Here is a 27,958-nt window from a genome sequence, read left to right as displayed (position 1 = left end):
CTAATCTACCCTTACGTTTGAGCATATTGCATCACTATTGCAAAGGGCCGCACAGCCAAGTCAAGCGCTCCTGGAATGAGATAAAGGTGGCACTGTTGGTGAAGGAAGAATTCTACACATCGCGGTTTTAATGGCGGGTAGCGATCGGATAAAATTCGAAAACATTTAGAACTTCCGCACAGTAACAGCGTTGAATAAGCGAACACGTCTTGTGCTGCTCGGCACGATACACTGATGCGGCCACTTACACTCGCGAGACCTTCACGTAGCATTCCTCATCACACTCTAACTCCGTGACCACAATGGCGGACACGACACAGTGACAGCATGTTCGTATCGGTAGCCGTACAGGGGTATCCGGGCTCTAATGATTGGCCTGGTGACGGGACGGCTCTCGGTACCTGCTCGGTACACCGCTCGGCACTCCCGGACACGGCGGGTGTACAGTCCATAGCAGAAGTAATGTGCGGTTTCAGTCATGGGTATGTTCTGCTTCTGAAGCTTGGGAAAGATTAGCCAGACTATAATGAAACTTTGAATGTAGCTTACATGTATCGTCACCCTTGCAGCTTGAACTTTATTTTTTGGCGTCTTCTTTTCGATCACTCCGCATTAAAAAATCGACAGTCAAAGCCATCCGTTGGGATTGGTAAAACCGCACATTACTTTAGCGGTGGGCTGTACATACGCCATCACCTCTGACTACACCGCCACTGATCGCTCACAGACGTGCAAACATTGCGGAACCCGCCGCACAGGCAGCTGCTTAACATACCGCGGAATGTTCTGTGTTGCTGATGCAAGCTGATGCCGATATTCGCCTAGTACCAAGGTCGGCGAGGCTTAGACATCGCTTACATCGACATATGTATCGATCAGATGACACCGAATTTGTAACCCAAAACAAGTTCTGATTGAGAGCCGGTCGTGTTACGCGGTTCACCAGACTGGCGCGTGTTAAACTGCCGCAATAGGAGAATGTTTCGGTGGTGCTGTACTGACGTGTGTACATAGCTATGGCACATAGGCAAGCTTGTGAAGAAAGCGCTTCTGCTATGGTTAGCAAAGATATGATAGTCGACGACCCTCGGAGTTATGCGTTTGAAGTGTGGCCCTCCCGGATCTATTTTGTCATCGATATTTGTGTCAGTGATGTACGGTATAACTGCAAGGCGATTGCCATTATTGCCCGACTGAGTCAGCCAATCTGCAATCACAGCCGTGAACTCGGGCTGCGATTCTTATTTCGTTTGAAATTGAATGCTAACCCCGGGAGGGCTGAAGACGCTTGAATTGGTATTCCCGCCGGCTCGCAGTGCTTGGACCCCGGTATCATTTATAAGCGGGCGGCGCGGACAAAAACCGGGGAGGCGGCGACGGCGTGGCCTTGGTGCTGGCGCTAGGGAGGTGCGATGACCGCCGCCGCCGCGCGTCCCGCCCGTGAGTCAGCACGTTTGGAGTGCCGGCGCGTCGTCAGGGGGCGGGGCCAGCGGCTCGGCGCAGGAGAGCGATCGGAGGTGTGCCGCCGCGACGCGGCCCAGTCCGACCGGAGCCGACCGGCCAGCCGCCCGCCCGACCGACCCAGTCAGCGCCAGGAGCTGTCGCCATGCCGTCCATTTTCGGCTACTGGACTCTGAGGGGACTCGGCCAGGCCAGTCGCTTCATCCTCGAGTACACTGGCGAGGAGTACCAGGATGTCCGCTTCGACGCGGTGAGTAGCACCCGTGTGCCCGGGTGGGTACCGCGGGCCCGGCGCGGCGCGCTTACGATTCTGCCGGGCTGCTGACCCATCCCTAAACCAGGAACAGGAACAGTTGTAAGACTGAATTTCCCATCTTTGCACTCCATACCTGAATGTTCATGGTTCCTCCAGCGTGATATTGCATCTCCAACGCTTATTTTCATTATCGTGTTGCTGTCCCGTAATTACCAAAGGCGACAAAAAATAAGCGATATCCATTCCACCTACGACAGGCTATTGCCACGTCATGGCGCTATTCGAACCGGGGAACGGCGCTTACGATTATGGTGAGGCAGGCCATCTAATCGATACCATGACTGGGTGACACCTGCCGAGCTCGTCCTGCGTCCCCGTGGCAATAGCCGTGTTTGTACGCACACCTCTCCCCTCCCCTTCACCTCTCCCCTCGCCCCGCAGCGGAAATGGTCTGTTGTGTTGTGCACCGACGAGGGATCCCCGCGGTGGCAGATCGCTGGGGCCGGGACTGGGGTCACCTTGCCAGCCGAGCGGCAGCGACGGAGTACAGCGGTGGCCGCTGGAATCCGGAATGGGGCCCAGGGACAACCGGTGTCCGTAGAACGCGGGCGCTCTGTCGGGGGAGGGGCTTTGGTCGGGTTAGTGGAACGAACAGACGACGCAGGGAAGCATGGAAATGGGGATTAAATCCGTATCCAGAAATGATGTGTTTTATCCCTGCGACTGATTCACGCGGAATATTCCAACAAAAACGATTTGAGAGAGGGCTGCTTCAGATAATCTTTCGGGTTGAGCGTTTGGCTCAATCTGCGACTAAAATTTCACTGTCGAAGTGTCGACGGCTGATATTCACGGTACATAGAATACTAGGTAACACCGGTTTGTCCGCTCAACACAGGGCCAATGGTCACCACTTTCTTCAGCTGACGTCTGTGACCTTGAGCTGACCTAGGATGATAAACAGCTGACAATTTAGGCCATTTTGAGCTCACTTGACAGCTGAAGAGCGTGATTTAAAATATAAATATTTGTCAGGCACTGACAAAAGATATTATTCACCAGTCATTTTTTAAGCACATTCTGTCATAAATTAGCTGACTCCCTCTGGTCTTCCACACGGCAGAAAATGCAAGTGCAAATTCTGCCGTCTTGAAGTGAGCCAAACGCTTATGATACACATGATCGTTTCTCTCAGAGCACAACGGAAACTGCGAGAAAACAAGAGAGAGTCGGACTCTACAAATGAATGTATTTGGAAGAAAAATAGCTGTATTTTTTCCTGTGGAAATGTTGATTTTGAAAACATTGGCCATCAACTTTAAAATTGCCCCCAAATATGAAAATGTGTGAATTGACAAAACAGGCAATCTTGCTGTTTTTGCCCAAATTCGTTCATGATTGAGAGAGATTCGATGCGAAAATGCACTGATATATACTTTTGATAGCGAGGTCTCGATCAGTGTATTAGTTTTGATTTTTAACTTAAAGGGACCCTCCCACCTTCAAAAAAGTTAATGAATTGGCATAAAAGTGATGTAGCGTGAATCACAAAGAGCGAAAATGAACATCTACCAAATTTTACCGGAAAATATTCACCCGTTTTCGAGATATAAGACTTTTATTTTTGTTTACTTTTTGGGAACTCCGCTGTTTCTATGACGTCACATAAAGGTTTTCTTTACGTCGGCATTTGGAAGCAATAATTTGGTATCAAAGTGCGACAAATATTGCGCGAATGATGCGTTTATCTTATCAAGGTCAATATATGATGGCCAATAAAGGATTCCAGGACAATTCTTGTGGCATTTCTTCGTATCGCAATTCTTCGTCTGCAAATCTTCGTCAGGGCATTTATTCGTACCTATCGCATTACTTTGTCTCGCACCAGGGTATATGAAAATCGGCTCGCATTTCTTCTTCAACGCAAATATATGCAAGAGTAAGCATTGAGGGACAAATAAATGCACCGACGAAGATTTGTAGACGAAGAAATGCGGACGAAAAATTGTGCTACGAAGAAATGTCATGCGAGGATTCGTTCGGGTACCATGACATTTATGTGATTTCAAAGTCAAGGTTCACAGCTGATCTGCTAAATCAAGCCAAGAATCCAAACTATCAAAAAACTATAAATATTTGTTTGTCTGTCACAGAGGTCTCAAGCAATATAAGGTTTACATATGTTGAATCAAAAATCTACTGCCACAACTCACATCTCCTGCCTTAGTTTATCATTGTTGTTTTAACTTGCTTTCAAGAGAAACGGAAGCCAGTATCTGATATCACTTCAGATGATTGTTTCCATTTCAAGATCTGAGTTCAAATGGAAATAAAAGCAAGATCAAGATGAAACAGGGATTATTGCTGTTAAAGTAGTTTGGCCATGATACAACAAGCACATAAATCATTAGCCAAATCAAATACTGGTTGGTTTGTCAAGATGTTTGTTGTCTGTCGTCTGTCGAGCTGCTATGAACACTGAACGCTCTCACTCTTACTTTGAAGAGAGTAGTTTAAGTTGAATGGTAGTGAGCTGTAATTAGACAAAGCAGCTATTCAGTGCTCACATCAAGCCAGGCTAGGAAATGGCATCAACTGTGGTGGGAGGAAGCAGGTTCGGCAGCCCTATATGTTGTAAACTTCTGTTGTGTCTTGTGTTTGATCAACTGATGTTTTCTGCTGTTTTGTGCAGTGATAGTAGCAGGTAACTGCATGCTTGTCAAATTATGTGAATAAACGAATTCATAACATTGCATTTTTCTCTCCATGCAAGGAACAAGTAAGATGTTGTAGAAAATGTAATAGAGGGCTGCATTGCTGATGCACTTTATCAGAGCTTTATTTAGAATTGCTTTCCTAAAAGCTACACACAGGCCACAGTACTGAAATTCACAATGTCATAGCTTTTGGCAGAAAAAAAAAGAAAAGACTTACCTAGGTAAAATTGGCTGAAAGTATGGCAGAGCAGGTCTTGATGCGTATGCCCATCCGTGTGCTTGCCGAAGCCGAACTGACTGCAACACATTAACTCTGACCCACCATGGTGGCTGGCATATCCTGAACTTTCACCACTCTAAACAAGACAACTTTCAGCCCTCAGCATTGTATTAAAACACTGTACATGACACTCAAAATTTGTTTCAGTGCCATCCACGGACAACATCAGTCGCCATTCACCAGGCCAGTAAAAACAGAATAGATAATAGCTTCAAACCCATGTAGTCAGAGTTACTAGGTCTGCACCTCAAAACAAAATCCAGGTGACATTCACCACGCCAGTAAAAAAACAGGTACTTAGGTAACGTAACAGCTTCAAATCTGGTAACATGTTGGTCGGACTTTACACTACCATATTTACATGGAATAATATGATACCAAACAATAGTGCAACCATTCTGGATAACAAAAGTGTATGATAAAATTAATTTAGAAAACTTTGGCAGCATGATTTACGAGCACAGGCAGGTGTTACCTTGACCTACCAGCCTTCTCAATGCTCGTAAAACCAACATTGTGGTTTTGATTTTACCTTACATGATAACACACTTGGCTGCAATGGCACATTTAATTTAATACTGTGAAAAAACCAGTTATAACCACTTCACAAGCACAATTGCACCTCATGCCGACATCCTTTACCAAAGACAGTCAGCAGCGTCTTTCGTCAAAACTGGATGATCAATCCCCTTTCAACTGTTAACATCAAAAATATTTCTTCATGGTGTGATCTCCATATGGAAACCTTGCAGGAAAAGAATTAATGTCAATTGTCAGCTCTTCAAAATTTCTTTGGACTTTAACTTGGAGTACCATATCCAGTTTGCTTTGATATTTTGTTTTTTATTCCATGTTGAAGTTGGACACCAAGCTCCAGATATAGCAGGCAGCTTGATCATCTTTGGCCTTGGTATAATATCAGTCCAAGTTCCAGTGGTGGGTATCTTCTAATATTCAAATTAAAATGAAAAGCAATAGGCTTTCTCAGCGCCGACGACGGATTTCACGTTGATAACAAAGGGAGCTCAAGGTCAGCAAAATTCGGGTTCAAGGAATGGCGGGCGTTGAAATGACTGCTGACGTCATCAAGAAACCGCTAATGGTTAAGAGATAGGGACTAAGCTGGTCCCACCCTGCAAGTAAAGGGAAGAAATTTCTTGAACACCATAAAGCTGCGGGGGTTGCGACCAGGATAAATGGTGGTTTCTGAGCCTGGCCGCAAACTTGGCTATCTCAACTCAAAACTAATGTTAAGGTGGGATGGTCCCTTTAACGCTAGTCCCACTTTTCCCTCCAAGAAAATATATTTGTCAATTTTTCAATAATCATATTATGCGTCATTGCTTTAAAAATAAAGAGAGTCGGACCGTAATTCTTTCAAAATGACTGATCGTGCTCAATATCTATCGGAATATATCAACAGATTGGCCAGACTCACTGGCTAAATATGTTTAAATTGCATTTTTCTTACTTTCTGCAGATTTTCCTGCAAAATTTTACTGTAGTTTAAGCTGCGTTTCCTGCAGATTGTGTTCACAAACCAATGGGAGACAAGTATTTCTTCATCAACAGGTTTATTCGCCATCAATTGGTCTAGCGGGTGTTTTTCGTATGCGCAGCTTATGTCACAGCTGCGTAAGAACACGTTCGCTTTAAATCATTATGATTTTTCTTTTCGGAATATCAGAGGCAAGGCCCTATATCAGAGGTCAATGTTGATGTGTTTCATAAGATTTGTGGTGGCGGGATTATCGTCATTAACTTAGTACTTGATATATCATAATGGGGAGTGGTGTGTAATGCCCGCACTAAATATTTGTGCGGGCATTACAAGTTGACTTTCATTGTAATTGCTTGAGCTGATTCCTGGGCCGCCTCAGATAGCAGGATGGTGTGTCAAGTATCATGGCCTGACACGAAGGTGGGTACCAAGACCCCCAGCTCAATATTAATCTCAGATGAAGCCCGTATATATGTCTTAGAGCTTGTTAAAGTTTTAACCTCACCTACATATAACCTAACATAACCTGAAATAACCAGACATGCTAGAACCCTTATTTTGGTCAAATGCTGATGAGCAGAGAAATATTAACTTTTTGACGATTTGTCATGCCTACCTATTGCTATGTCTGGACGAGGGTTTCTCGGTTACTGTGTAGATAAACTATGGTGAAGATAAAAAACATCATCTACCCTAGCCTAACCTTTGCGTACTAAACTACCACTTTTGGTAAATGTTCAGAAAGAGTGATTCACTTTTCAGGCATACATTTTGTACATTCTTGCACTATTTGACATCCTGAATCCAGATATGATATTTACATGTGATACAAATACAAAACAAAAATCAAACCTTACCTAACCCCATGCCAGACTGGAAAACATCCATACACTACGCCGGATGCCCGTGAGACCATCTTGCGCCGAAATTCGGCGCAAGCGATTTTGCGCCGAAATTTCTGAGTGATTTGCGCCAAAAATTAGGTGCCTATTTCTGCGAAAATTAAGCCCTTTTCATATAAAGCACATGTGCACATATACTGATCAAGGCTATATCAACCAGGCAGAGTGTTTCGGGGCTTTGTACGCTATCCCATGTTTGAGCGTCCGAATTAGTTTTTATTTCCACGTAAACCCAATACCTCGGTGGGAGCCAGCGAGGGCCCGGCAGCGGAGCAGCACGTGCTCCGGCACATCAGCCTCTTCTCGGCTCACGGTGCAGAGCGCCGCTGGGCACCGCTTGTCTGGGCACTGCTGACACGCGGCGGAGTGGAGACAGCCGATTCGGTGCCGTATTGGAGCGAGCTGCCCCGGTGGCCCGCCCTCATCTGGTGCACCGAAATGACATCCTCTCGGTCCTCTCCGGGGAGAGGGAGCGCCGAGCGGCGGCGTGCTCCCGAGGAGTGGCTTGAATAGTGATTCTGAGCAGTTGTCGCGCCACTGATGCGAGGCCGCACAATGAACCGCCCTGGTCAGCGATCGGGCGTTTGAGGGCAGGGCGGCCGCCAGTTTTGCCAGATCGTCTACGCTCTCATTCCCCTCGATACTGCAGTGGGCAGGAACCCACTGCTATTGCTTAACGACGCTTAGCGACGTTCAACAAGGTTTTCCATGCCTATCTCTACGCCGAAGGTTGAAGCCTCACCTGGGCGGCCGTTCCTCCGTTGAGTAGACTCAGGGCGGCTCGCCAGCTCGAGCACGCGACGACCGGGGCGGGGACGTCTCGTCCCGCAACATCTCCAGAGCTGCCCACGGGGCGAATCTGCTGCTAGATTGACCAGCGCACCGCATAAATTCGGTGACTGTCTTTCGCCAAAAAATTATGCGACCGCCCTGCACCGAAAAATTCGTCCGCCGCCATGCGCTGAATTCGGCGCATGCGAAGTTACGCCGGACGTGCGCTTAAATTTTCGGCGCATTCCCGCCACTACGCCGGACATATTCGGCTTAACGTGTATTTTTTTCCAGTCTGGACCCCATGTTGCATATTCATATGAACTGTAGATCATATATTTTTTGAACAAAATACCCATCTTTCATCCTTTCAGCATGCATATAACCTACTAAACAGCCTTGGTATCAACCTACCATTCATACTTTATCTACACATACATATCGATATATGGGGTATGTTTGGTTCAGTAGGTTATAGTAGGTCAGGTGCCTACAATCTACATGCTATCATTTGTCATGCTTTTATTTCAGGTGGTGTCCTGTGGGCTTTATAGTGGGCTTTGTGGCCCTCTCTAAGTGCAAGGGTTAAGTGTTGATGCACATAATGCAATGTGTTTTTTCCATGGGCGCAGGAACCTCACGTAAAGTGTGGGGGGGGGGAGGGGGGCAGAGAACTTCAATGTCACTTTGTGGGAACCCCAATACCCCTATGAACAAATTCTTTGCAGTTTCGTGCTTATCTCACCTTGCCGAACAATTTCTTGCTCTTAGTTTTGAATTTAAATGAAAAAATAAATATTTTACTTTAAAAATTAGCATAGCTGAAAAGTGGGGACATCCCCCCCCCCCATCCTAGGCCTATGTTTTTTTCTTAATGGTACAAATCATCCAGATTCATATGAGAAGGGTAGGTAGCTACCTACAAAATCAAATCAATGCCTCAATTGTTTATTGTTTTATTACAATAAGTCCCTCCTCTGCCAATCACACTAAACTATCTACTGTCACAATGCAGTGTGCGTCATGATTTCTCAACTCTATGCATACAATATATTTCCATTTGTCAATCACATATTTTTTTTACAGGCTTTCCGGTTATGACTGAGGCCAGCATCTCACGTGTCCTGGCTACGCCAAATCACTGCGGATGCCGGATGCCAAGGACCGGAGAGCCAACCGCTTTGAGGCGTGAGCTCTGTGGCGTGGCTCGAGTGATCACCAGGTTCTGACGGCTACGGCGCCGTCGACCTGGTTGAATAGCTCTGGGGCCTGGACGAGGGTGCCCTTAGTACGGTGGTCAATCGGTTACGTCCGAGGGGCGCTCGAACACGCTGCCGTCGCGTGGCTGCCGGCGGCCGCCCCCTCGCACGTGAATCTCCTGGAGCGAGGACTGCGGGAGGCGGCCGCATCATCACCTGTGTCCGCGCTCAACACCGTGCCACGCACTAATGGCGGAAGCCCGACTTTCTCCGATGGAGGAGAGAAGCTGGACGCTGGCTGCCAGGCTGCTGGGGAGGGCGCTGGGTCTGCCATCAGGGGACCCCCTGCGCGCGACCGCCGAGGTCTCGGCACCGGCGCGCCTGCATTCGGTCCGAGGCTGGAGATTGCGAGGCCGCCAGGCCTGGGCGAGAGCGAGAATCCCACCGTGGCAACAGACGGCTGGCGTCACCTTCCGGTTGGACGTGTGCCCGATCCGGGCTGGGGCCACGGCGGCGGAAAGGGAAAGCGTGGCTACGCTGCACCTCGCGTTCCTGCCCCTGTGTGCTGTCCGGCTTTGGACGGACGGATCTGTGGAGGGCGGAGTCTTCAGGCGCTGGGCGGGAGCCGTGCTGGTCTGGCTGGACGAAGAGGTCGAGGAACTGCGGGCCCCGGCCGGAGAGCTGTGCTATAGCTACCGCGCGGAGATGGTGGCGCTGGTGACCGGTCCGGAGACCGTACTCGGAAGAGACAGAGACCAGGACCTGCGGTCCGTACCTATCTGCTAACTGCGCGGTAGTGCTGGTGTAGTGCAACATTTTTGGATGGCTAGCTACATTTCACGATTAAATAGCTGGTACGTTTCAGTGCAGGTGGCGTGACGAACAATGCATCTGTTGGCCACTTCTGCGGCCGCTGCCATTTCCTACTCGAAAGCGGGCGCGCTGTTTGGCTGGGCCGGCAGGATGTTCCCATTATGTGTCGACGACAAAGCGATTATATTCATGTTCTTTTAATGCACAGAAGTCTGTTGTATATTTGAAGTTTTATTTTAGGTTGACGATTGCGAAGGGCAGATTCATCTTCTCTCTTTCATTTGTGTTGCCACTTTAGCGTTCATGTTTGTCATAAGTGTCCTGGTCCGGCTTGGTTGTCATCTTTATTCGTGATTTATTTTATTTTACGAACATGCTGGTGATCAATGCAATACACTTTTGATTAATAATGCTGCTTCAGCTCTGATTCTTTGTGGTAGGTATGTCTTGATTGTACTACTGCGATAGTGATTTTTCCTCACCAAAATATGCAGGCAACAAATGTAAATGCTGCCAAAAGTTTGTCATTGCGTGATGTATCTAAAAGACATCAAGTTTCTGGACGTGGTCGTGTACTACGTAACCGGAAACTCAATAGGACGTGGAATGCTGTGAAGCAAAACTACAGAAGTGAGGCTGGCCACGCCAAAATCAAGTGAGATATGTCTAGCCTTTCTTCAGCCGCCAAGGCTTCGACAGACTATCCGCGGGTTCGGTGTCTCTCGAACTACGAAGATTCAACGTCGTCCGGCCAATCCTGGTTAAGGTCAGCGGGGACTTAGCTGTGGTTATGGAACAGGATTGGCCGTCCGAGAGACTCCGAACCTGGGGTATGTTGCAGCACAGCTATGTCGACCGAGTGTCGTCGCAAGCTGCCCCACTCGACGAGAAAAAGTAAAACCGTCCCCTCCTAGGCTGACTAGGCTTAGCTAGGTGGCAGCACAGTCGCGCCGGCAGGGGGCAGTGCCACAACCAGCCGACTGATATTTTCGTGTGACGTCAGAACCGGTGCCTCCCTGCTGATATTTATCGGGTCACTAGTCACTATCAGACATGTCACTTACCACTTTTTAAACGAAATGATGAAAAACGCACCCGTAGGTATAGTGAATGGTTGCGTTTTGCGTTGATGCATATCGTCTGTAAGTTTTTTTTTGTATCATAGAAAAAAGCGTGCACAACACGTCATTTCTATCCTTTTTTTGGGTACGGTGATATATCCATTGTTGATTGTTCGCCACCTGTCATAGCAAGTAACGTGTGATCTGTTTCTGTAATTTGCAGATTAACGCCAAAGAGAAATGGCAGGAGGAGAAGACCAAGAACCCGCACGGACTCGAGTTTCCCAACCTGCCGTTCTACGTGGACGGCGACATCAAGCTGACCCAGAGCGCCGCCATCCTGCATCACCTGGCCAAGAAGCACGGCCTGGCCGGTGCCAACACAGAGGAGGAGTGGCGCCGCCTCGACTTGCTCGAGGGCGTGGTGAGTGCTGCAGCGGAGGGAGGGGTCGGGGGTCGCTCGCCGCACATCGGTCGGAGGCGGGACCCGGTGTGTCTCGGACTCTCCGCTCAACACGGCGGACGGCTGTATATTCATCTCTAGCTGTGGCTGCAGCGCTAAATGCGTCGTCTTGTCCCGATACGGTCCCGACATCGGATGCTGGTTCAGTGCCGAGCCTGAAAGGCTCTCTGATTATATGTGCTGTCTTTTCTCAAAACCTCGAATGGTTCGTGATTCGTCATAATACAATGCCGTCTCTTCGTACGACGAATTAATGCTTTACTTTCTCCTCCTTGTGGTGTGGTTGCCCAGTATTTAACGGCACCCTGACCGCTGCAGCTTCTGTATGCTCACTATGCGCCTCTCTGCCGCTCGTTCCAGCTGGGTGACGTGCGGATGACGTTCGCGTGGCTCTGCTACGGCTGCCGGGACGAGGCCAGCTTCAGCGCCCAGCGGCCCGTCATGAGGGAGCGCGTCACGCCCGTCATCAAACAGCTGAGCGCCTCGCTCGGCTCCAAACAGTGGCTGCTCGGCGACAAGATCAGCTACGTCGACTTCCTGCTGTACGACGTGCTCTCCAACTGGCTGGAGCTGGAGAAGGACCTGCTGGACGAGCTGCCGAACCTACAGCAGTTCAGGGCCCGTTTCGAGGCGCTGCCCGCCATCAAGGCCTACATGCAGTCGGAGCGTTTCATTAAGTGGCCGCTGAGCGGGCCAGACGCCTTCTTCGGCGGCAAGTAGGGTCGTCGCCGCTGGGCTCTCACGCCGAGTGCCGCGCTCCATACCCGACTCCATAAGCGGCTTCAGTGGCGCAGCGAGCAGTCGAGGCCACTCCAAGGCTCACCGCTGCTTCACCAACTGACCGAGCCGGCCGGTGTGCCACCGCCTCCATCGTACTGATGGAAACACTTCCGACCACCCATCGGACTGATGGAAACACTTCCGACCGTCCATCGGTGATCGGACTAATGGAGACGCCTCCGACCACCCACCGGACGGTCTTTTCTATCACCTCACCGAGCTCACCGAGTGGTCAGTGGTATCGTCACTATCATTTGAATTCGATGTTAATAAAATGTCTTCGGCAAATTTGTGTTTGAAGCGTGGATTTTAAGACTTCAGGGGAGCGACTCGGTTGGCATGCGTCCACCGGACCGACTGGGACCTGGGCCCTGTTTCACGACACTCCGCCGCCTGACGCCACCCAAGATTCCTTTACTACTCGATGCCACCGGGTATTAGCCTTCGGTTTCCATGGACCATGGAGGCGCAAGCAGGGGTGTCGATATTTGCTTACGTTTCGCGTGTCCTGCACGGCTGCGATCGAATTGCTTGAACTGCGAAGGGCATCAGAGAGCGCATCGATCGAATGAATACGTTCATGCACGCAAGCGTGAACGAATGATATTTTGATTTCTTTGTAGTGCCTTATCGAAAGGATATGGCAGCGTAACAGAAGGTACCAAATTTTCCAAATAATGGCGCTGCAAAGACAAACTAACTTGATGAAGTTGCAAAAATATAGTGAATATTTGACGTATATGAATATACATGCACAAATTTTCAGTGATAATCTTGACATTTAGAATCATTTTGAGGCAACAAAATACACATTCTTTGCAAGAGCGTTATTTGAAATTTCAAAATGTAATGCTTGTGCTTCGGTGCTTCAAGCCTTGAATGTACGGAATAATACTGTACGTCATTTTTCTGCAATTTCTTTCGATGATTGCTTGCTGTGAGCAGGCTGTGAGTTCAAGTTTGGGACGCCGGTGAAAACAGGGCGCCGGAGGGCATATTAGTCACGTGACATTTGGAGCTTCTCCCCCTTTGTGGGCCTTTTACATGCCAAACGTCACGTGTAAATTTCACGAACCTTGATCAAATCGCCCCAGGCGCCCTGTTTTCACCGTCGTCCCAAGTTTGGCTTTGCTGTGTTCGGTTAGTGCGGTAACTTTGGAGTATTTTCTATTTTTTAGATATGGTGCGACGCGTTTTTATGCTCATTTTTTTGTGATTTTCCACGGTGCCTATAAAGTGCTTATTCCATGATAAACTCAAACTGTATACTTACTATGCACTCTATGAACAATATCAATATAGGGTACCTACACTACACGGTAATCAATCTCTGTTACAGGTGCCGCATATTGGTATAAATGGAATTATTCAGGTTTGAAAGCAGAAAGGAATTAGTATACCTAACTCAAATTTGCTCAATGTAGAAGTGGCTGCCATCTGATGAGAAGCATATTCTGCATATAATTGCTGAGCACTTAATATTGCTCCCTGATTTAGACGTGATTTTGATATCAACCTGATATCAAATACCTACTGTTAATGCCAGACCCCTTGAGACCCTAATTTTTCGCGATTACTTTTAAATGCGTGAAGGAATTTCAACCAAGCTCAGGACATGGCCGTTTCAAGACAGGCCGAAACTTTTACAATTTAGATATTTTATCGCCATTTCAATATTTCAGGCACTTGTCATTGACTCGTAATGTTAACTGTTTTTCCATCCTGGATAGAGGCTTTCTACGTCATATGACATTAGGCTCCACCCACGACTGCGCATTGACCCGTGCCCATCAGCGACCTCTGTACAAACGACACCCCTGCCATCTGTGAAGGACTATGAATTTCGCTGACGCTTCACGTGCTATGAGTCAATTGCAGCAGACGGTCAAGTAAATGTTAGGCTCTTGTTGACTCTTGTATATAGGACCATGAGGACCATCACTCCTCAACCTACTACTCAGTCGTGCTTCGAACAAACGTTAACGATTCCTAACAAATACGATTTTCGATGTAGGGTATCTGTTTGAAATACGAGCGAGCCGTATGATGTGAAGCTCAGGCAATTAACTTATTATTGCGTTGTTCGATGGTTGCATAGCGATGTACAAATCGGCAGCTACTTGGTGACATCCGACATCCCATTATCGCATTATCTGCAACGCCATAGGCTTTAAATACAGGTGAATATTTCCTAACCTTATGTCAGTTATATGCCATCTGCCCGTCATTTGCAGCTTATAAAAAAATATATCAGCGAACATATCAGCATTGTAGAAGCAATGCGCATTGAGCATTTATGACTCCTTAGTCATCATGTCGCTCTCTGGGCACTGTCAGCCAAGACGCTACGCACAACTCCGCCGGCTTTCGGCACCGCTCGACCGTCGCCCGTCCCCGCTCCCCGCCACAGCGAGAGTGACCGCGCGCCGGCCCGAAACCGCCGCAGGCCAAGACCACAGAGGCGGGGCTTAGCTGTGACGTCATAACGTATCACAGACTGACTGGTGATAGCCTCTACACACCGGATGAAAATCTTGCTCGAAATTTAACATTCAAGTCAATGACAAGTGCCTGAAATATTGAAATGGCGATAAAATATCTAAATTGTAAAAGTTTCGGCCTGTCTTGAAACGGCCATGTCCTGAGCTTGGTTGAAATTCCTTCACGCATTTAAAAGTAATCGCGAAAAATTAGGGTCTCAAGGGGTCTGGCGTTAACAGTAGATTTGTTTGAGATGGTGTGTGATTTGCAGTCAACTAGAACCAGGTGCTGAATAATTAGCTGATAGTGCCTTATCATCCATTTGGCATTGGCTTGGCACACATATCAATATGTTGCAAATTTGCAATCAGTACAAAAAGAGCATGGTCCCAAAAACAACATAACCTTCCTCACCTGACCTAACCAAATCTAACTGGCCGTAATCTTACCTGGCCATTTTTGACCATTTTTCACGGGGCCATGGCCATACTCTTTTCATACTGGATTTCAATGCACACATTTGGCACTGAAACTGCAGTTGGCCCGCAGCCTATATTCTGTAAAGGCATTGTACCTATTCAGTATTCAAACAGACATACGTAACCAGAGGACGGTCTGCCTTATGCCCTCAACTCAGCCAATTCAGCCAATTTATTTATGTGCTATACTATTTGTTCTGTATTTTGTTGTAATAATGGTATGACCTTTTTTACATTGTATGTCCAGTGAAAATACTGAATGACAAACTTGCTTTGAAGTTTGAGGTCTGTCTTTTACACCTAAAATTGCACAATACCTCTTAGGCCCTAAGCTTGTGAGTCTGTGACTCTGTGCTGGTGTAATGCTGTGAAGCTGAAACTGTTAAAGGAACATTGGCAAATGGCAGGCTAGCTATCTTAGTACCTATCTACTTGCTAATCAACCTAAACTTAAGGAGTAATTTTTTACATGTGCTCTTGTTCCCCTTTTGTGTTGTAAATGTCAAAGATAAGTTGTAATTGGCATGTTACCTCAAGTTTAACACTTTTTGCATACTAATACCAAGCTTTACCTTAGGTTTACTTGTAAGTAAGTTATATTTGCTAATGACCTTTCAGACTTATCCATCTTTTTAGTGTAATTTCTCCTTCATTGTTATCACTTCTGCCATCAGTTTGTCTGCAGAGAGCATTGACAATGCAGTGTATTATACCGGGATCAAACATCAAAGGTGAGTTAAAGGGACCCTCCCACCTTCAAAAAAGTTAATGAATTGGCATGAAAGTGATGTCGCTCGGTTCAGAAAGAGCAAAAACGAATATCTACCAAATTTCATCGAAAAATATTCACCAGTTTTCAAGATATTAGACTTTTACTTTTGTTTACTTTTTGGGATCTCCGCTGTTCCTAGCGACTTTATTTGAAAGTGCGGCATTTGTTGCGCGCAAAGCAGCATATACCACCGCGTGCTACAAAACGTTTTAGTCAAACATTTAACGGACGTTCGAAAGCCTGATGACGTCATCAGATTCCCGTAATGGTTAAGAGATAGGGACCACGCTGGTCCCACCCTGCAAGTAAAGGGAAGAAATTTCTTGAACACCATAAAGCTGCGGGGGTTGCGACCAGGATAAATGGTGGTTTCTGAGCCTGGCCGCAAACTTGGCTATCTCAACTCAAAACTAATGTTAAGGTGGGAGGGTCCCTTTAAATGCTACTATCTAGAAACACATAGTATGTTATGTTTATTATTTATTCTTTTTCTTTTTCCCTGTTTAAGCCAAGTTGTTCTTTATAGTGTTAATATTTTTCACCCATTTCTTTTCAGCGTCTGAAAGCATTTTGATGTCTCTTGGGTATCTTTCATTGCTAAACTTTGTGAACTATGTGATGTCTCTCAGATGCATGTTATTACTGTGATGTCCAGTGCTCATGATAGTTTCGCTTAGAACATCATCACGGATGTAGGTAGTCCTGCTCTAGCCTCTAATAGCACTTGGCTGACGGCCCGGCGCCTCTGCCGGTTCCGCCGCCGTCCGGCAGTGTTTGGCCGCGCCGTGCACGCGCTGGCCAGGATCGGTGACGAGCTGTACGTGGACCCGGAGCGGACGGCCGTCTCGCTGCGCACCGTCAACTCGTCACGATCGGCGTACGCGTCGGTCGAGTTCCAGCCGACCTTCTTCGCGCAGTACCAGTGCGGCGCTGGTGCCGGCGGCCAGGAGCCCGTGAAGTGCAAGGTGGCCCTCAAGGTAAGATATACTCTAGGACCAGGTCGGGTGTCCTAACTATCACCTATGAACCCAGTTGGTCAGTCTGGATAGATGCGCCAGTCCATGGCATTTGAAAACATTTCTATGAGGTACACATGTCAGAATAATCTACATTTTCCTAACTATTGAATGGTCTTGTATTTGAATCTAGTGGACATCCTAGGATAAATGAAATGTGAAACACTGGTGTTTGTTATTTCTAGGCGTGTTTTTCGGTGTTGGGCCTGACGGCAATATTCGCCACTGTTGTCAGGCATGTTTGTCGGTTTTTCGGTCTCTGGCATCGCTGGACAAGTCAGTGGAGCGTTGCAGAATAGCCCTGGAAGAGAGCAACTCCCGCATGGTCGTGCAGCTGGAATGCAAACACAAAATAAAGAAAACCTATCACATCGCCTTCATAGAATGTGAAACACTGCAGGTATGTAAAATACTGGATTGGATGGATTGCTACAGTCATCTGTGACTGGAAAATACGCGCACTAACAATATTTAGGCGTCGTAGCACCATGCTAACACAGTGCTATCAGTCTGTTTCCGCGGTGTCTGGCATCTGTCGGCGAGTTTTACCGTTGCTCTGATGGCGCCGAGTCCACCATCCCGCCGAGCCGTTTGCTGGTCCGACGGTCCCGTCCGTCTCCGCAGGCGGTGTACTCGCCGAGCGAGGCGTCCAACCGTCTGACGGCGGCGCCGCGCCTGCTGGTGGACGCGGCGGCCAACTTCCTCACCGGCCAGGAGGAGGTGACGCTAGCCGTCTCCCACCGGCAGCTCGGCCTCCGCAACTACACCGACGACGAACCGGGTACGACCGCTGCGCCGGTCACCGCGGGTGGGGTACAGGTACTATACACTCCATAACGATAGACACGGCGCATCAGAGGCGGACCTCGAGCCGCATGGTGTTGGGGGCTGGGTTACATTGGATTGAGTATTGGAAGCGCTGTCTCTGTTGTAACCACGATACGATAGGTTTAATAATGACTTAGCTTCCGTGATTGGAGCTGTAATGGCACTCGGGACTTGAAGCTGTTAACCGCAGCAAACGACCGTACTCTTCCGTTGATGTGCCCCAGATCCCCTTACCCCCAACAAACAAACAAACAAACAAGATGTGCCGCAGATCCATCCACAGCGGTCACCCATACTGATTGTCGCACCAAACCGTCACGGATTCTGACCTCGTGTGTCCGTCCGGCAGACCCGGGGAAGGCGATCCGCACGGCGCTGGCTCTGAACCCAGCCGAGTTCGACGGCTACTCGATCGGCGCGGAGTGTGAGGTCACCTTCTGCCTGCGCGAGCTGCGCGCTGTGCTGCTCTTCAGTGAGCCACTGGCGGCGCCCCTCACAGTCAACTTCGACGGACCAGGACGGTGAGAAGGGGAGGGAGGGGTGATGCGGAGGATCGGACTGAGAGTTAGAAAGGGAGAGAGGGGGACGTGGTACGGGTAGAGAGGGAGGGGGAAGTGAGTAGTAACGGGAGAGCTGGAGGGGGACTCTTCTTCGGATCATCCCGTCAGACCCATCTCCCAGTAACCGGCTGTCCAGGCCGACCTTTTCCTTCTGACCTCTGCCCCGGCTACTGACACCCCTCTCTTTCTGACCGTCCCGTCGCTCCGTCAGGCCCATCGTGTTCTGCTGCTCGGTGCCGTCCACCCTAGAGGCGCACTTTGTACTGGCCACCCTGGCCGAGCGGACCGAGTCGCAGGCGGGCTCCCAGCCGGCGCCGGCCGCCGGCGTCACAGCCCACACGGGGAACGGGGTGAGTCCAACGGCCCGAGTGTGCTCCGATTGCCGAATACGGTGTCTTATGTTACAGCTCAGCGTCACTTGCGGATAAGGTAGGGTTCGAAATTAAATTGCTTTCAAAATATCGAGTTAAATGTTGTACCCAGAGTTGTGATGGTGGCAAGTGATCAAAATTACAAGACATCGCATTGACCATTCAATGCATTATTCTCCTTCGGCCACGTTGTGACGTTGTGATGACTGATGAGTTGGTATTTGGTAGTGACTGGTGACGGTGGTAACTCGTGATGATGGTGATGACGCCGTGATGGTCCTGTGAAGGTCGGCCTGTCCGTCTCCCAGGATCACGTGTCGGCGGCCGCGACGTCCCACAACGGGACTCTGAGCGGCACTGTGCGACCCAACAGCCGGTGTAACGGACGCGTCTCGGACACACCGACCCCGCGCCTCAACCCCGGACAACCAGGTGAGACTCCCCAGTGGCGAGTGCTCACTCTCCGACAGGGAGTGAAATGTTCGGCCATTCCTCTTCTCGGCATTTTAGATTCTGGACTTGCAGGTTAGGTGCCGTAAATGAGTGTAATTGGATCTCATTCCATCTTGCTCCAAAGCTCTTTTTATATTTAATTCTGTACTGTATCGCTACCTCATTCTGCCGTATCAACGTCCAGCTGACTGCATAAACCGCGTGCGTGCCATTTACGCCCGGGTGTTCTGACCTCACTGTCCACCCACGATGATGGCTGTTTGCTGTGTGTGACGTCTCCGTCTGTCTGGCAGCGTGCACCAGCACACCTCTGGACCTGGAGCCGGGCGCGGGCGACGGTCCGCCGCCGTCACCGCCCCCTGCCGCGGCGGGCGGCGATGACGCCATTCCCGGCACGCCGCCGGCCAAGCGGGCCAAGTTCACCTTCCAGCGGTGCTTCAACGTGACCATGGATCCGCTGCGGGTACCCGGCCACGAGCGGGTGCTAGCGCCCGACTCTGACGAGGATTGACGGACCGGCACGCTGTCGGGCCGCGCGGCACAAGGCGTGCTCCGGCCCGCGGCGCAGGGGATGAGGGGAACGGGGCTGTGATTCGTGAATCGTGATACCGTGGCAGTACAAAGAACGGCGGCGTGGGGGGAGAGAAACCACGTCCGCCACCGGGTGGGTCTCACAGCGAGGTCTGGTCGGTGGGGGCGGCGCATGGTCCCCACGGTGTTCTTGCGGGTAATGTCGATATTAGTAAAATCGACTTTTTTGTCGCCATTATTCCATTTTCATGCCTTGTTCACCAACTTGTTGTGTATTGTCTCATAGATAATCAATTTTCATACGTGATGTGCACTCCACACGTAATAAACAACATAAAACATAACTGCAACTGACTGCACCAGCGATCTGAGCCCGCCGTCACACAGCGAAACCGATCCCCCACGCAAACACCGGCTCCAGGGCTGCCACACGCTCAGAGCGCTGCCACACGGACCGACCAGCGGCCTCCGACAAGTACTCTAGCAGCTCAGAGACGCGGCGGGCGGCACATAGAGTTGGTGGATGGCAATATCTGGCCTCATAACCCGGGAAACCACGCACCCCGGCTGATAATCTGAATGTTACGCTCACAGGCCGTATATACATTTTCTAGTAGACCCTCTTCGGTTTCCAGGCCACGTAGGCTGGAATGTTTCTGCGGTCACTGTGAGCGGCCGGCAGCACGGTACGCGCACCGATCACCGGTCACAGCTCACCAGTCACGGGTCACAGGTCACCGGTCGCCGGCGGAGCGCTCGGCCAGCTTCTGTCGGCGCCACTCCTCGATCTCCGCCTTGAGCTCGGCGGCCGGCTCCACCTGCTCCATGGTGAGCGGCTTCCGGTTGAACGGGTCCGACTGGTCCGACAGCAGGTGCCTGCGGCGGCGGACGGAGAGGGGCGGGTGCCGTGGTATACCACCAACACAAAGCACGGTGATAAAGCGTAGGTGCTTTGCGAGATGGCATCGAACGGACGTCTCGATACGAAAATAACTAAGGAGTAAACCCATCAGCAGGACATTCCCTCATCGCAACATAAAGCCTCTGAAGGTTATCGTCTGGCGAAGGTCTACCTGTCAGATTTAACTGACTTCAGTGAACCGGTTACAGACTCATCGGGATGGGGCGTTAAATACCTGACAGCTGTAGCGATGGTGAACTCGTCACACAAACTCACCAGACAATAGTGCTTCTGTCGTAAACTCACCGTGCGATGGTGGACCTGTCGCAGATGATGCCGGACGTGGGCAGCCGTACCGGGTCCGCCATCAGGCTGGAGATGATGGGGTCCAGGAAGTGGTCGGGCGCCTGCGCGGCCAGGTCCTCCTCGGCTTTGAGCGCGGCGCCCGAGCCGGCCACCTGAGCGGCCACCGACTCCACGGCAGGGATCAGCTGGCCCTGGCCGATCCGCGCTGGTGGGACACACAATCACAGAGTCAGTAAAAGGTACAGAGTCAGTAAAGGTCAGTACAGCTGAGCATAGAGAGACAAACAGCCACCGACTCAACTTACGACCGGGATCCACTGGCCCTGGCCGATTCGCGCTGCCGGGACGCACCGATTCACAGTACGAAGTACAAAACAATTGAGCATTCCACGGCCGATACCACCCTAGTCCCTCTAATCCCTCCCCGGGCCGGTGAGCAGTGACAGCGGCCGCCTCCTCTCACCGAGCACTTGGATGGCGTCTGTGAAAAGCTGCGGCGAGTAGGAGCGCTCGTCGGCCGCCACCGCCGCGCAGAATTGCTCACACTCCAGCTGGGTGTAGATCTTGCAGATACCAGTCACCAGCTCGCCCGGCTTGAAGTCGTAGTCGTCAGAGGTGTCGCGTACCTGGCAGTGGAGGGAGCAGACGGGTGTCACTTGCACATCTCGACCGTTAAGTAGCTTTCACGATCCCCCCTCCCCGACAGTCTTTTGGTACCGGAAAAGTGTCAAAGCTGCAACCTACCTACCGACTAAAATATGTTAACACCTTTTTGCTCATGACGCGCACACGTATCATCTGCAAGCGTCCGCCAGAGTATTTAGAAAGGCAGTAAGTCAAGTATTGTTCATCTAAACACTGGTGTGAAAAAAGCTGAGTGAATTGGAAAAAAAAACTTCAGTCACGGCTCCAGCTCAATTGGATCGTAATGCTGCTCACTATTGGATTGGATGCTGCTCACTATAACTGACCATGAGCTCCCTGTGTTTCGGCCCACCCCGAGCTCCCCGTGTTTGGGCCCGGGCCCACCCCGCGTTTGGGCCCACCCCGAGCTCCCCACGTCTGGACGCGCCCCGAGCTCCCCGCGTTTGGGCCCACCTTGAGCTCCCCACGTCTGGACGCGCCCCGAGCTCCCCGCGTTTGGGCCCACCTTGAGCTCCCTGCGTTTGGGTCCGACCAACTGCAGCAGGAAGTAGTTGAGCATGGCCACCACGCGGTCCACGATGGCCGGCTGCAGAAAGATGGAGCGGATCCCCGAGGTGAGCATCTCCAGCGCGCTGATCGTCTCCCGCGCCATGATATTGTGGAAGCGCGCCAGCATGCCCATGTGCCGGAAGTTGGCCTCCTGCTGGTGTCGCTGCTGGGCCGGCAGGGCGCTGTACTCCTCAGTCTGACGATGCTGGACCTGGACGTGGGAAGGGGAGGTGGTCAGGGCGCTGTACTCCTCCGTCTGACGGTGCTGCACCTGGTGGGAGGGGATGGGGGGAGTATGGTCAGGGCGCTGTACTCCTCCGTCTGACGGTGCTGCAGCTGGTGGGAAGGGGAGGTGGTCAGGGCGCTGTACTCCTCCGTCTGACGGTGCTGCACCTGGTGGGAGGGGATGGGGGGGGGGAGTATGGTCAGGGCGCTGTACTCCTCCGTCTGACGGTGCTGGACCTGGACGTGGGAAGGGGAGGTGGTCAGGGCGCCGTACTCCTCCGTCTGACGGTGCTGCACCTGGTGGGAGGGGATGGGGGGGGAGTATGGTCAGGGCGCTGTACTCCTCCGTCTGACGGTGCTGGACCTGGACGTGGGAAGGGGAGGTGGTCAGGGCGCCGTACTCCTCCGTCTGACGGTGCTGCACCTGGTGGGAGAGGAGGGGGGGGGGGGGGGGTCAGGGACCCGGGAGGGCGCTGTACTCCGTCAAACGGTGCTGCATCTGGTGGAAAAAAGGGAATGGTCAGGGACCTGTGCTGCTCCGTCTGACGGTGCTGGACCTGGTGGGAAGAGAGGGGGATGCGCAATGCCAAAGACCAGGCATGGCGGTGTACTCCCCTGTTTGACGGTGTTGTACCAGGTAAGAAGGGAGATGGATATTCAATGCTCTCAAGGACCCGGCAGGGCACTCGCTGTACTCTTCGGTCTGACGGTGCAGGACCTGAGTCCTGAATACACTGATAAAACCGTACATTCCGGGTTCCCGCCGGTAATCTGCCGGCTAATACTGTCGCGTAGCTGTGTTTAAGATCGAGTCTTTACCTGGTCCCTGAGCTGCGTCATGTAGCTGAGCGCCTCGTCCAGCAGAAAGACGGCGTCGTTCATCAGCAGGTTGATGAAGCGCAGGAAGATTGGAGGTGTCGCCGAGTCCATATCACGTTCGGCCGACTCCGACAGAGAGCTGCAAGGAGCATCGGAGGGTAATCGGCGATGATCGACCCAGCACTAGTGCGTATAAATCAGTTATAAGGAACTTAGAAACTGTTAAGAGTTCATTTCAGTTGGGAAATGTTATAGTCAGCAGTAAAATATCAGCCTTATGGGCATGTAATACAATTTCAGCAAAAACGCCGAATTTATCAGCTAATCAAACAATTACAGACTTAAAAAAATTCAGCGAGTACGAATGCTCAGCTGACACACTTGCGCTCCCCCTTCAGCCTCCTGACTCCTAGCTTTGCCCTAAAAAAGAATCGCGTCATACATAATACATACAGCGTACTTACAAGAACATGTTTCGGTGCCGGTCGACGCTCCAGAGGTACTTCATGATGACGTACATGGGCCGCCGGTAGTTGAACTTCTCCTCGAACTGCACGCTCTGGCCGGTCATCTCGATGCTGACGAACACGTGCAGCAGGGCGGGCACTACCTGGTCGGCCAGCTCGTGCGACAGGAACAGCTGCTGTCGCTGGTAGCCGGCGCTCCTGCGGCCGGACGTGGGGTGGTCACTGGAAGTCACCGGCTGGGACTGCATGTACGACAGAATGGAGGCGCTTGTTGTTGAGCTTCTGTTTCATACAACTGCTGACTGTAGCCGTCTTTGACATCATTGAACAGGTTTATCACCCCTGTGAAAACTGTCAGCAAACACAGTTTAACCGACTTAACCCTATACACTACAGCGGCATCTACCTCGACATCGCGCAGACGACCTCCTTCGCCCCACACTCGCCCTTCCCCACTCACAATAGGCCGTGGCCGTGCTCCTCTCCAAAGTCGGGCAGCAGCACCTCCAGACAGGCGGCCAGCTGGGCGCGCAGGTGCGGGTTGCGCATCCGCTCCGTGGAGCCCATAAAGACGAGGATAAATGAGAACATGTGTCGGCAGGCGTCGGGCGCCACGCTCCACTGTTCGGGGGTGAAGCGGCCCACGGCCAGCAGGTGGGAGGTCAGGTTGTCGGCCAGCATCTCGGGGATGCAGGAGAGGCTCGGGTGGACTGGGGACGGGAGCGGGAACGTCAGCTCGCGGCGGCTCCGCAGCGGCTCGTCTGCGAACGGAAACGGACCGAGTCACAACCGTGGAGGCTGATATATGAAACACAACCAGATGTTCACGGGTGATTGAGGTAAGTCGTATTGGAAGAAATCACTGGAACCAACAGATATCCACATGGAAGCAAAGTTATTACAATATCATCGATCAATCTAACAGATAATCACAGAAGATTGCGGCAGGAGGACGTCTGCACGTCTGTCGCGCCGTACCCGCGCCCATCCCGGTGCCCACGGCTGCTCGGCTCGCCCCCGTCAGAGCGGGTACCTACTACATACCGTCTGCGGGCCGGGCGGCCTGCTGCGTCAGCCACACGGCCGTGGCAGTCAGGAACTGCGAGGCGTGCTCGGTGCGGCTGGGCTCCGTCAGCGCCGCCTTCAGGCACAGGTAGCGCTGCATCAGACCCTCGAAGCGGCCCTTGATGCCCTCCAGCTCGGCGTCCTGGCCGGCGGCCTGAGTCAGCGCGTCCCGGTACACGCGCTGCATCCGGCCCAGCTCGCCGTTCAGCTTCGACAGCTTGTCCTGGCGGCACGGACGGACCGCGGCGGCACGGTCAGTGACCGGTCGGGCTAACCCGGCAACGCAGCTGTACGGGGGAACACGGGCATCAACACAAAACACTTGATTCATGGCCGCAAAGCTATATAACACTCGGACAGCAAATTAATAATTTTCTAGCAAAAGATTGCAAATAGAACATAAGAACAAGAACGAACGCATTGAATGATAGCTGATAACCTGATAATGGGTGGCGGCTTAGAAAAAAATAGAATAGTTATATAAAGCATTGACCAGGTTTAGCAGAGTACCGAAAATTCCTAATACAGATCCCACAGCGGCGTCAGTCATTACCTGCAGCACCTTGAGTCCCAGCTGGAGCGTCTTATGACAGAGGTAGAAGCACTCGGTGCGGAAGTTGAACTTGCCCGGAGCGGGCGGCGGCGCGTCCTCTGGCCTCGGCACCAGGCACGTCTCCTTGTCCAGGTCAGCCAGGTGCTGCCACCGAGCCGCCTGCTGCTCCTCGGAGGTGGGCAGCGGCGCGGCGCAGTAGGTCGGGTCCACCTCCAGCAGCTTGGGGCTGTCCAGGTCGCGAACGAACGGCAGCGACAGCCGCAGCAGCACCGAGCCCAGGTTGAGCATGAAGCCGTCGGGCGCCATGTGGCCGCCGCTGCCGTCCATGTCCGTGTGCCAGATTTTGGCGCGGCCGGCGTTGGCGCGCAGGCAGGCGGCGATCCAGCGCAGCAGCAGCTGGCGCGCCCGGCCGCCGCAGCGCAGGATGTTCTCAAACACCTTGTGCACCGTCTCGGCGATGAACCGCTCCGACGTCCAGATGCTGCTGTTGACCACGTCGACGCTCTGCTGGGTCAGCGTCACCGGCTGGTCGAAGAACTCTCCGACCGGGTTCAGCGCCGAAGGCCAGAGCAGCGAGCCGAGCGGCACGCGACAGTAGAGCACGCCGCCCAGCGACAGCGTGTCGGGCACCTCGCTCAGGGAGACCAGCGTCTCGGCCAGCGGCGCCATCGTCGACATGAACGTGGCCAGGCTGTACACGAACCGGTCCATGTTCATCAGCGAGCCCTTGGTCTCGCCGACCACCCGTTGGATGTACTGGAACGTCTCCTGGAATATGTCGCGCAGCGGCGCCTCCTCCTCCACGAGCCGCAGCACCACCGCGCGCAGGAAGTCGTCGAACCAGCCGTCGATGGCCAGGTGCGCGCGCAGCGACTCGAAGAAGCTGCGCCGGTTCTCCATGCCGAAAATATCCGGCTGCTGGAGCACGGTGGAGCCGTTCTGCACGATCAGCTCGCGGACGGCGGCGCGCTGTTCGTCGGGCAGCTGGGTGGACGTCTCGGCCGCCACCCGGCCGCTGCACCTCACCAGGTAGGTCCAGGCGTCGCCCTCGTCTGCCGGCCGGTCGGTGACCATGAGCCGCTCAAAGACCGCCTCCTGCAGCGTGTCCAGAGAGAGCGGCGCCCCGGAGGCGGCCAGCTCGGGCAGCAGCAGCGGCGCCGGCCCGGAGCCGGCCGCCGCCAGCCGCCGGCCCGTGACGCCGAACAGCCGCTCCAACAGCAGCGTGCTGCGGTCCGGCGCCGGTCCAGAGGAGCAGGCCGACTTGGCCGGCAGCTCGGCCGCCGCCCGGTCCCGCGGCTGCTGGTCCTGCTCAGACATCCCCTCTGAAATGCACCAGACAGACACTACAATCAGAGGGAGGTGTAGACTAATGCAGACAGATGTGGTGCTCATTCACATTGGAATTGTCACCAGAGAACAAAAGCAGCGAAGTCAAATATATTTATTATTCATACCCAGCTATGAGCTAGTGTCTAGAGGGTATGTAATACAAACTACTCTGTGTAGTTCATTTGCCCCTAGTCTGATAGGAACAACCAAAGTCTGTACTAGTAACTAACCATATTAAGTTGTGAGTTGATCAAACATTCACAGACTTAGGTGCTTACTATGCCTGTGGACATGTTACACTTAAATATTCCCTTAATTGCTATAGAATCAGTGCAGCTTTGGTTCCAAACCAGAAAATATCCAGTAAAGATAAATGCCACTGAAAATACACTATACTCATTTTTCCCCACTTTAGTTTAAAATGTTAGTGCATTCTGCTAGTAAGCTTCTATTCTTTTTAGAGACCAAATTATGAATGTTAAGCTGAAGCATACTGCATAGGTATGTTATGTACTAATCATGGGTGTCGTTTTGTATAGGCATGGTAGGGCCCGAGCCCTACCAATAATTTTGGAAATTTAACATTATGCCTATGGCGTTGCGTGGAAAGAATCGCTTTGAATTGGCAAAAATTTACATTAGAGCCCTACCTATAATTTTCGGAAAGTGTCGCCCCTGGTACTAATTGTCCTTCCAGTTATTTACTGATTAAATACCTAAATGCACTAGGTACATGACATATAACTAAGGTTATTGACACATTTTACCATTCAAAATTTCCATGGATGAAAATTACTAAGCAAAAACTTGTCATAGATCAATCTAGTTTTGATACTAAGAAAAATAACTATAACATCTGACGAGCACATTTTCCTATATAAAATTTGTTTGAAATTCTTTCTATTCTTGAAAAACAACAAATTTTCACCATATTATGGTGCAGCTAGAGCCTAGAAGGCGTTTGCCCAAAGGCCTCCCTCACACACCACATCCCTCACTCCTCAGGTTTGGGTTATGATCTGCCAGTGATGAGTGAATATCATTCAGCAATAACAAATCACAATATCCTGGGCCAAGAATTCTTACCAATGCAATAAGTGTTCGCCTATTTACGATGGTTATGTTTATCTTCCACTGATAATCCAAACTGAAATCATCTATAACATATCCATTTTTGATATGGTGATGGTGAAAGACAGAACACTTGCAGCTGCAAGGCAAGCTGTGGCTTTAAGATACTTTGGTATGGACTGGTCAGTTTAAGTGTCTGTATGTAAAACAACAAGCTTATTTTGAAGATTACTGATGATTCACAAATACGCACATCTGTCTATAATTTGCAAAAAAATTACTCCTCTTGCAAGGCTCCTCGTGCAGCAAGTAAGCAATAATGTCGACAATCAC

The 27,958-nt window shown here is 51.1% G+C and overlaps 3 protein-coding genes across 9 annotated transcripts; 2 read left to right on the top strand and 1 right to left on the bottom strand.

The window, feature by feature from the left end:
• The first annotated feature begins 690 nt into the window (after positions 1–690).
• Positions 691–12,492, top strand: LOC122382645 (glutathione S-transferase class-mu 26 kDa isozyme 47-like). Its single transcript, XM_043368253.1, has 3 exons — positions 691–1,711; positions 11,185–11,385; positions 11,785–12,492. Exons 1-3 carry the CDS (start codon positions 1,607–1,609, stop codon positions 12,142–12,144), a joined length of 666 nt encoding a protein of 221 aa, XP_043224188.1. The 5' UTR covers positions 691–1,606; the 3' UTR covers positions 12,145–12,492.
• A 789-nt stretch (positions 12,493–13,281) lies between these two features.
• On the top strand, positions 13,282–20,039 carry LOC122382644 (cell cycle checkpoint control protein RAD9A-like). Of its 7 annotated transcripts, none has more exons than XM_043368249.1 (9): positions 13,282–13,344; positions 15,839–15,895; positions 16,708–16,913; positions 17,188–17,352; positions 17,577–17,733; positions 18,130–18,301; positions 18,552–18,690; positions 19,020–19,143; positions 19,458–20,039. In XM_043368249.1, exons 2-9 carry the CDS (start codon positions 15,862–15,864, stop codon positions 19,673–19,675), a joined length of 1,215 nt encoding a protein of 404 aa, XP_043224184.1. In that variant the 5' UTR covers positions 13,282–13,344; positions 15,839–15,861; the 3' UTR covers positions 19,676–20,039. The 7 variants fall into 7 exon arrangements, with proteins under 7 accessions (XP_043224184.1, XP_043224180.1, XP_043224186.1 ...); XM_043368245.1 differs by having other exon boundaries at positions 13,304–13,344; positions 15,783–15,895; positions 18,999–19,143; XM_043368251.1 differs by having other exon boundaries at positions 13,315–13,523.
• LOC122382643 (ubiquitin conjugation factor E4 A-like) lies at positions 19,949–27,955 on the bottom strand. Its single transcript, XM_043368244.1, has 10 exons — positions 27,907–27,955; positions 25,226–26,547; positions 24,652–24,895; positions 24,068–24,368; positions 23,605–23,805; positions 23,141–23,279; positions 22,053–22,307; positions 21,366–21,528; positions 20,903–21,107; positions 19,949–20,571 (listed from the first exon to the last, which is right to left on the bottom strand). Exons 2-10 carry the CDS (start codon positions 26,540–26,542, stop codon positions 20,430–20,432), a joined length of 2,967 nt encoding a protein of 988 aa, XP_043224179.1. The 5' UTR covers positions 26,543–26,547; positions 27,907–27,955; the 3' UTR covers positions 19,949–20,429.
• Between the last annotated feature and the right edge of the window lie 3 nt (positions 27,956–27,958).

The sequence above is a fragment of the Amphibalanus amphitrite genome, unplaced genomic scaffold (assembly GCF_019059575.1).
Source record: "Amphibalanus amphitrite isolate SeventyFive unplaced genomic scaffold, NRLGWU_Aamphi_draft 000144F_arrow, whole genome shotgun sequence".
NCBI classification, from domain to species: domain Eukaryota; kingdom Metazoa; phylum Arthropoda; class Thecostraca; order Balanomorpha; family Balanidae; genus Amphibalanus; species Amphibalanus amphitrite.
The sequence above is the reverse complement of the archived record's forward strand: the minus strand, read 5'-3'. Positions and strand labels throughout refer to the sequence as shown.

Excerpts from the sequence above, each read along its gene's own strand:
- LOC122382643 (XM_043368244.1), bottom strand. The coding sequence starts at position 26,542 with ATGTCTGAGCAGGACCAGCAGCCGCGGGACCGGGCGGCGGCCGAGCTG. Across the intron at positions 24,896-25,225 it reads TGGGACTCAAGGTGCTGCAG|GACAAGCTGTCGAAGCTGAA; the intron begins GTAATGACTGAC and ends CCGTGCCGCCAG. Across the intron at positions 24,369-24,651 it reads GGCCGCCCGGCCCGCAGACG|ACGAGCCGCTGCGGAGCCGC; the intron begins GTATGTAGTAGG and ends TTCCGTTCGCAG.
- LOC122382645 (XM_043368253.1), top strand. The coding sequence starts at position 1,607 with ATGCCGTCCATTTTCGGCTACTGGACTCTGAGGGGACTCGGCCAGGCC. Across the intron at positions 1,712-11,184 it reads AGGATGTCCGCTTCGACGCG|ATTAACGCCAAAGAGAAATG; the intron begins GTGAGTAGCACC and ends TGTAATTTGCAG. Across the intron at positions 11,386-11,784 it reads TCGACTTGCTCGAGGGCGTG|CTGGGTGACGTGCGGATGAC; the intron begins GTGAGTGCTGCA and ends CGCTCGTTCCAG.
- LOC122382644 (XM_043368245.1), top strand. The coding sequence starts at position 15,862 with ATGCAGTGTATTATACCGGGATCAAACATCAAAG. Across the intron at positions 17,353-17,576 it reads TAGAATGTGAAACACTGCAG|GCGGTGTACTCGCCGAGCGA; the intron begins GTATGTAAAATA and ends CCGTCTCCGCAG. Across the intron at positions 18,302-18,551 it reads AACTTCGACGGACCAGGACG|GCCCATCGTGTTCTGCTGCT; the intron begins GTGAGAAGGGGA and ends TCGCTCCGTCAG.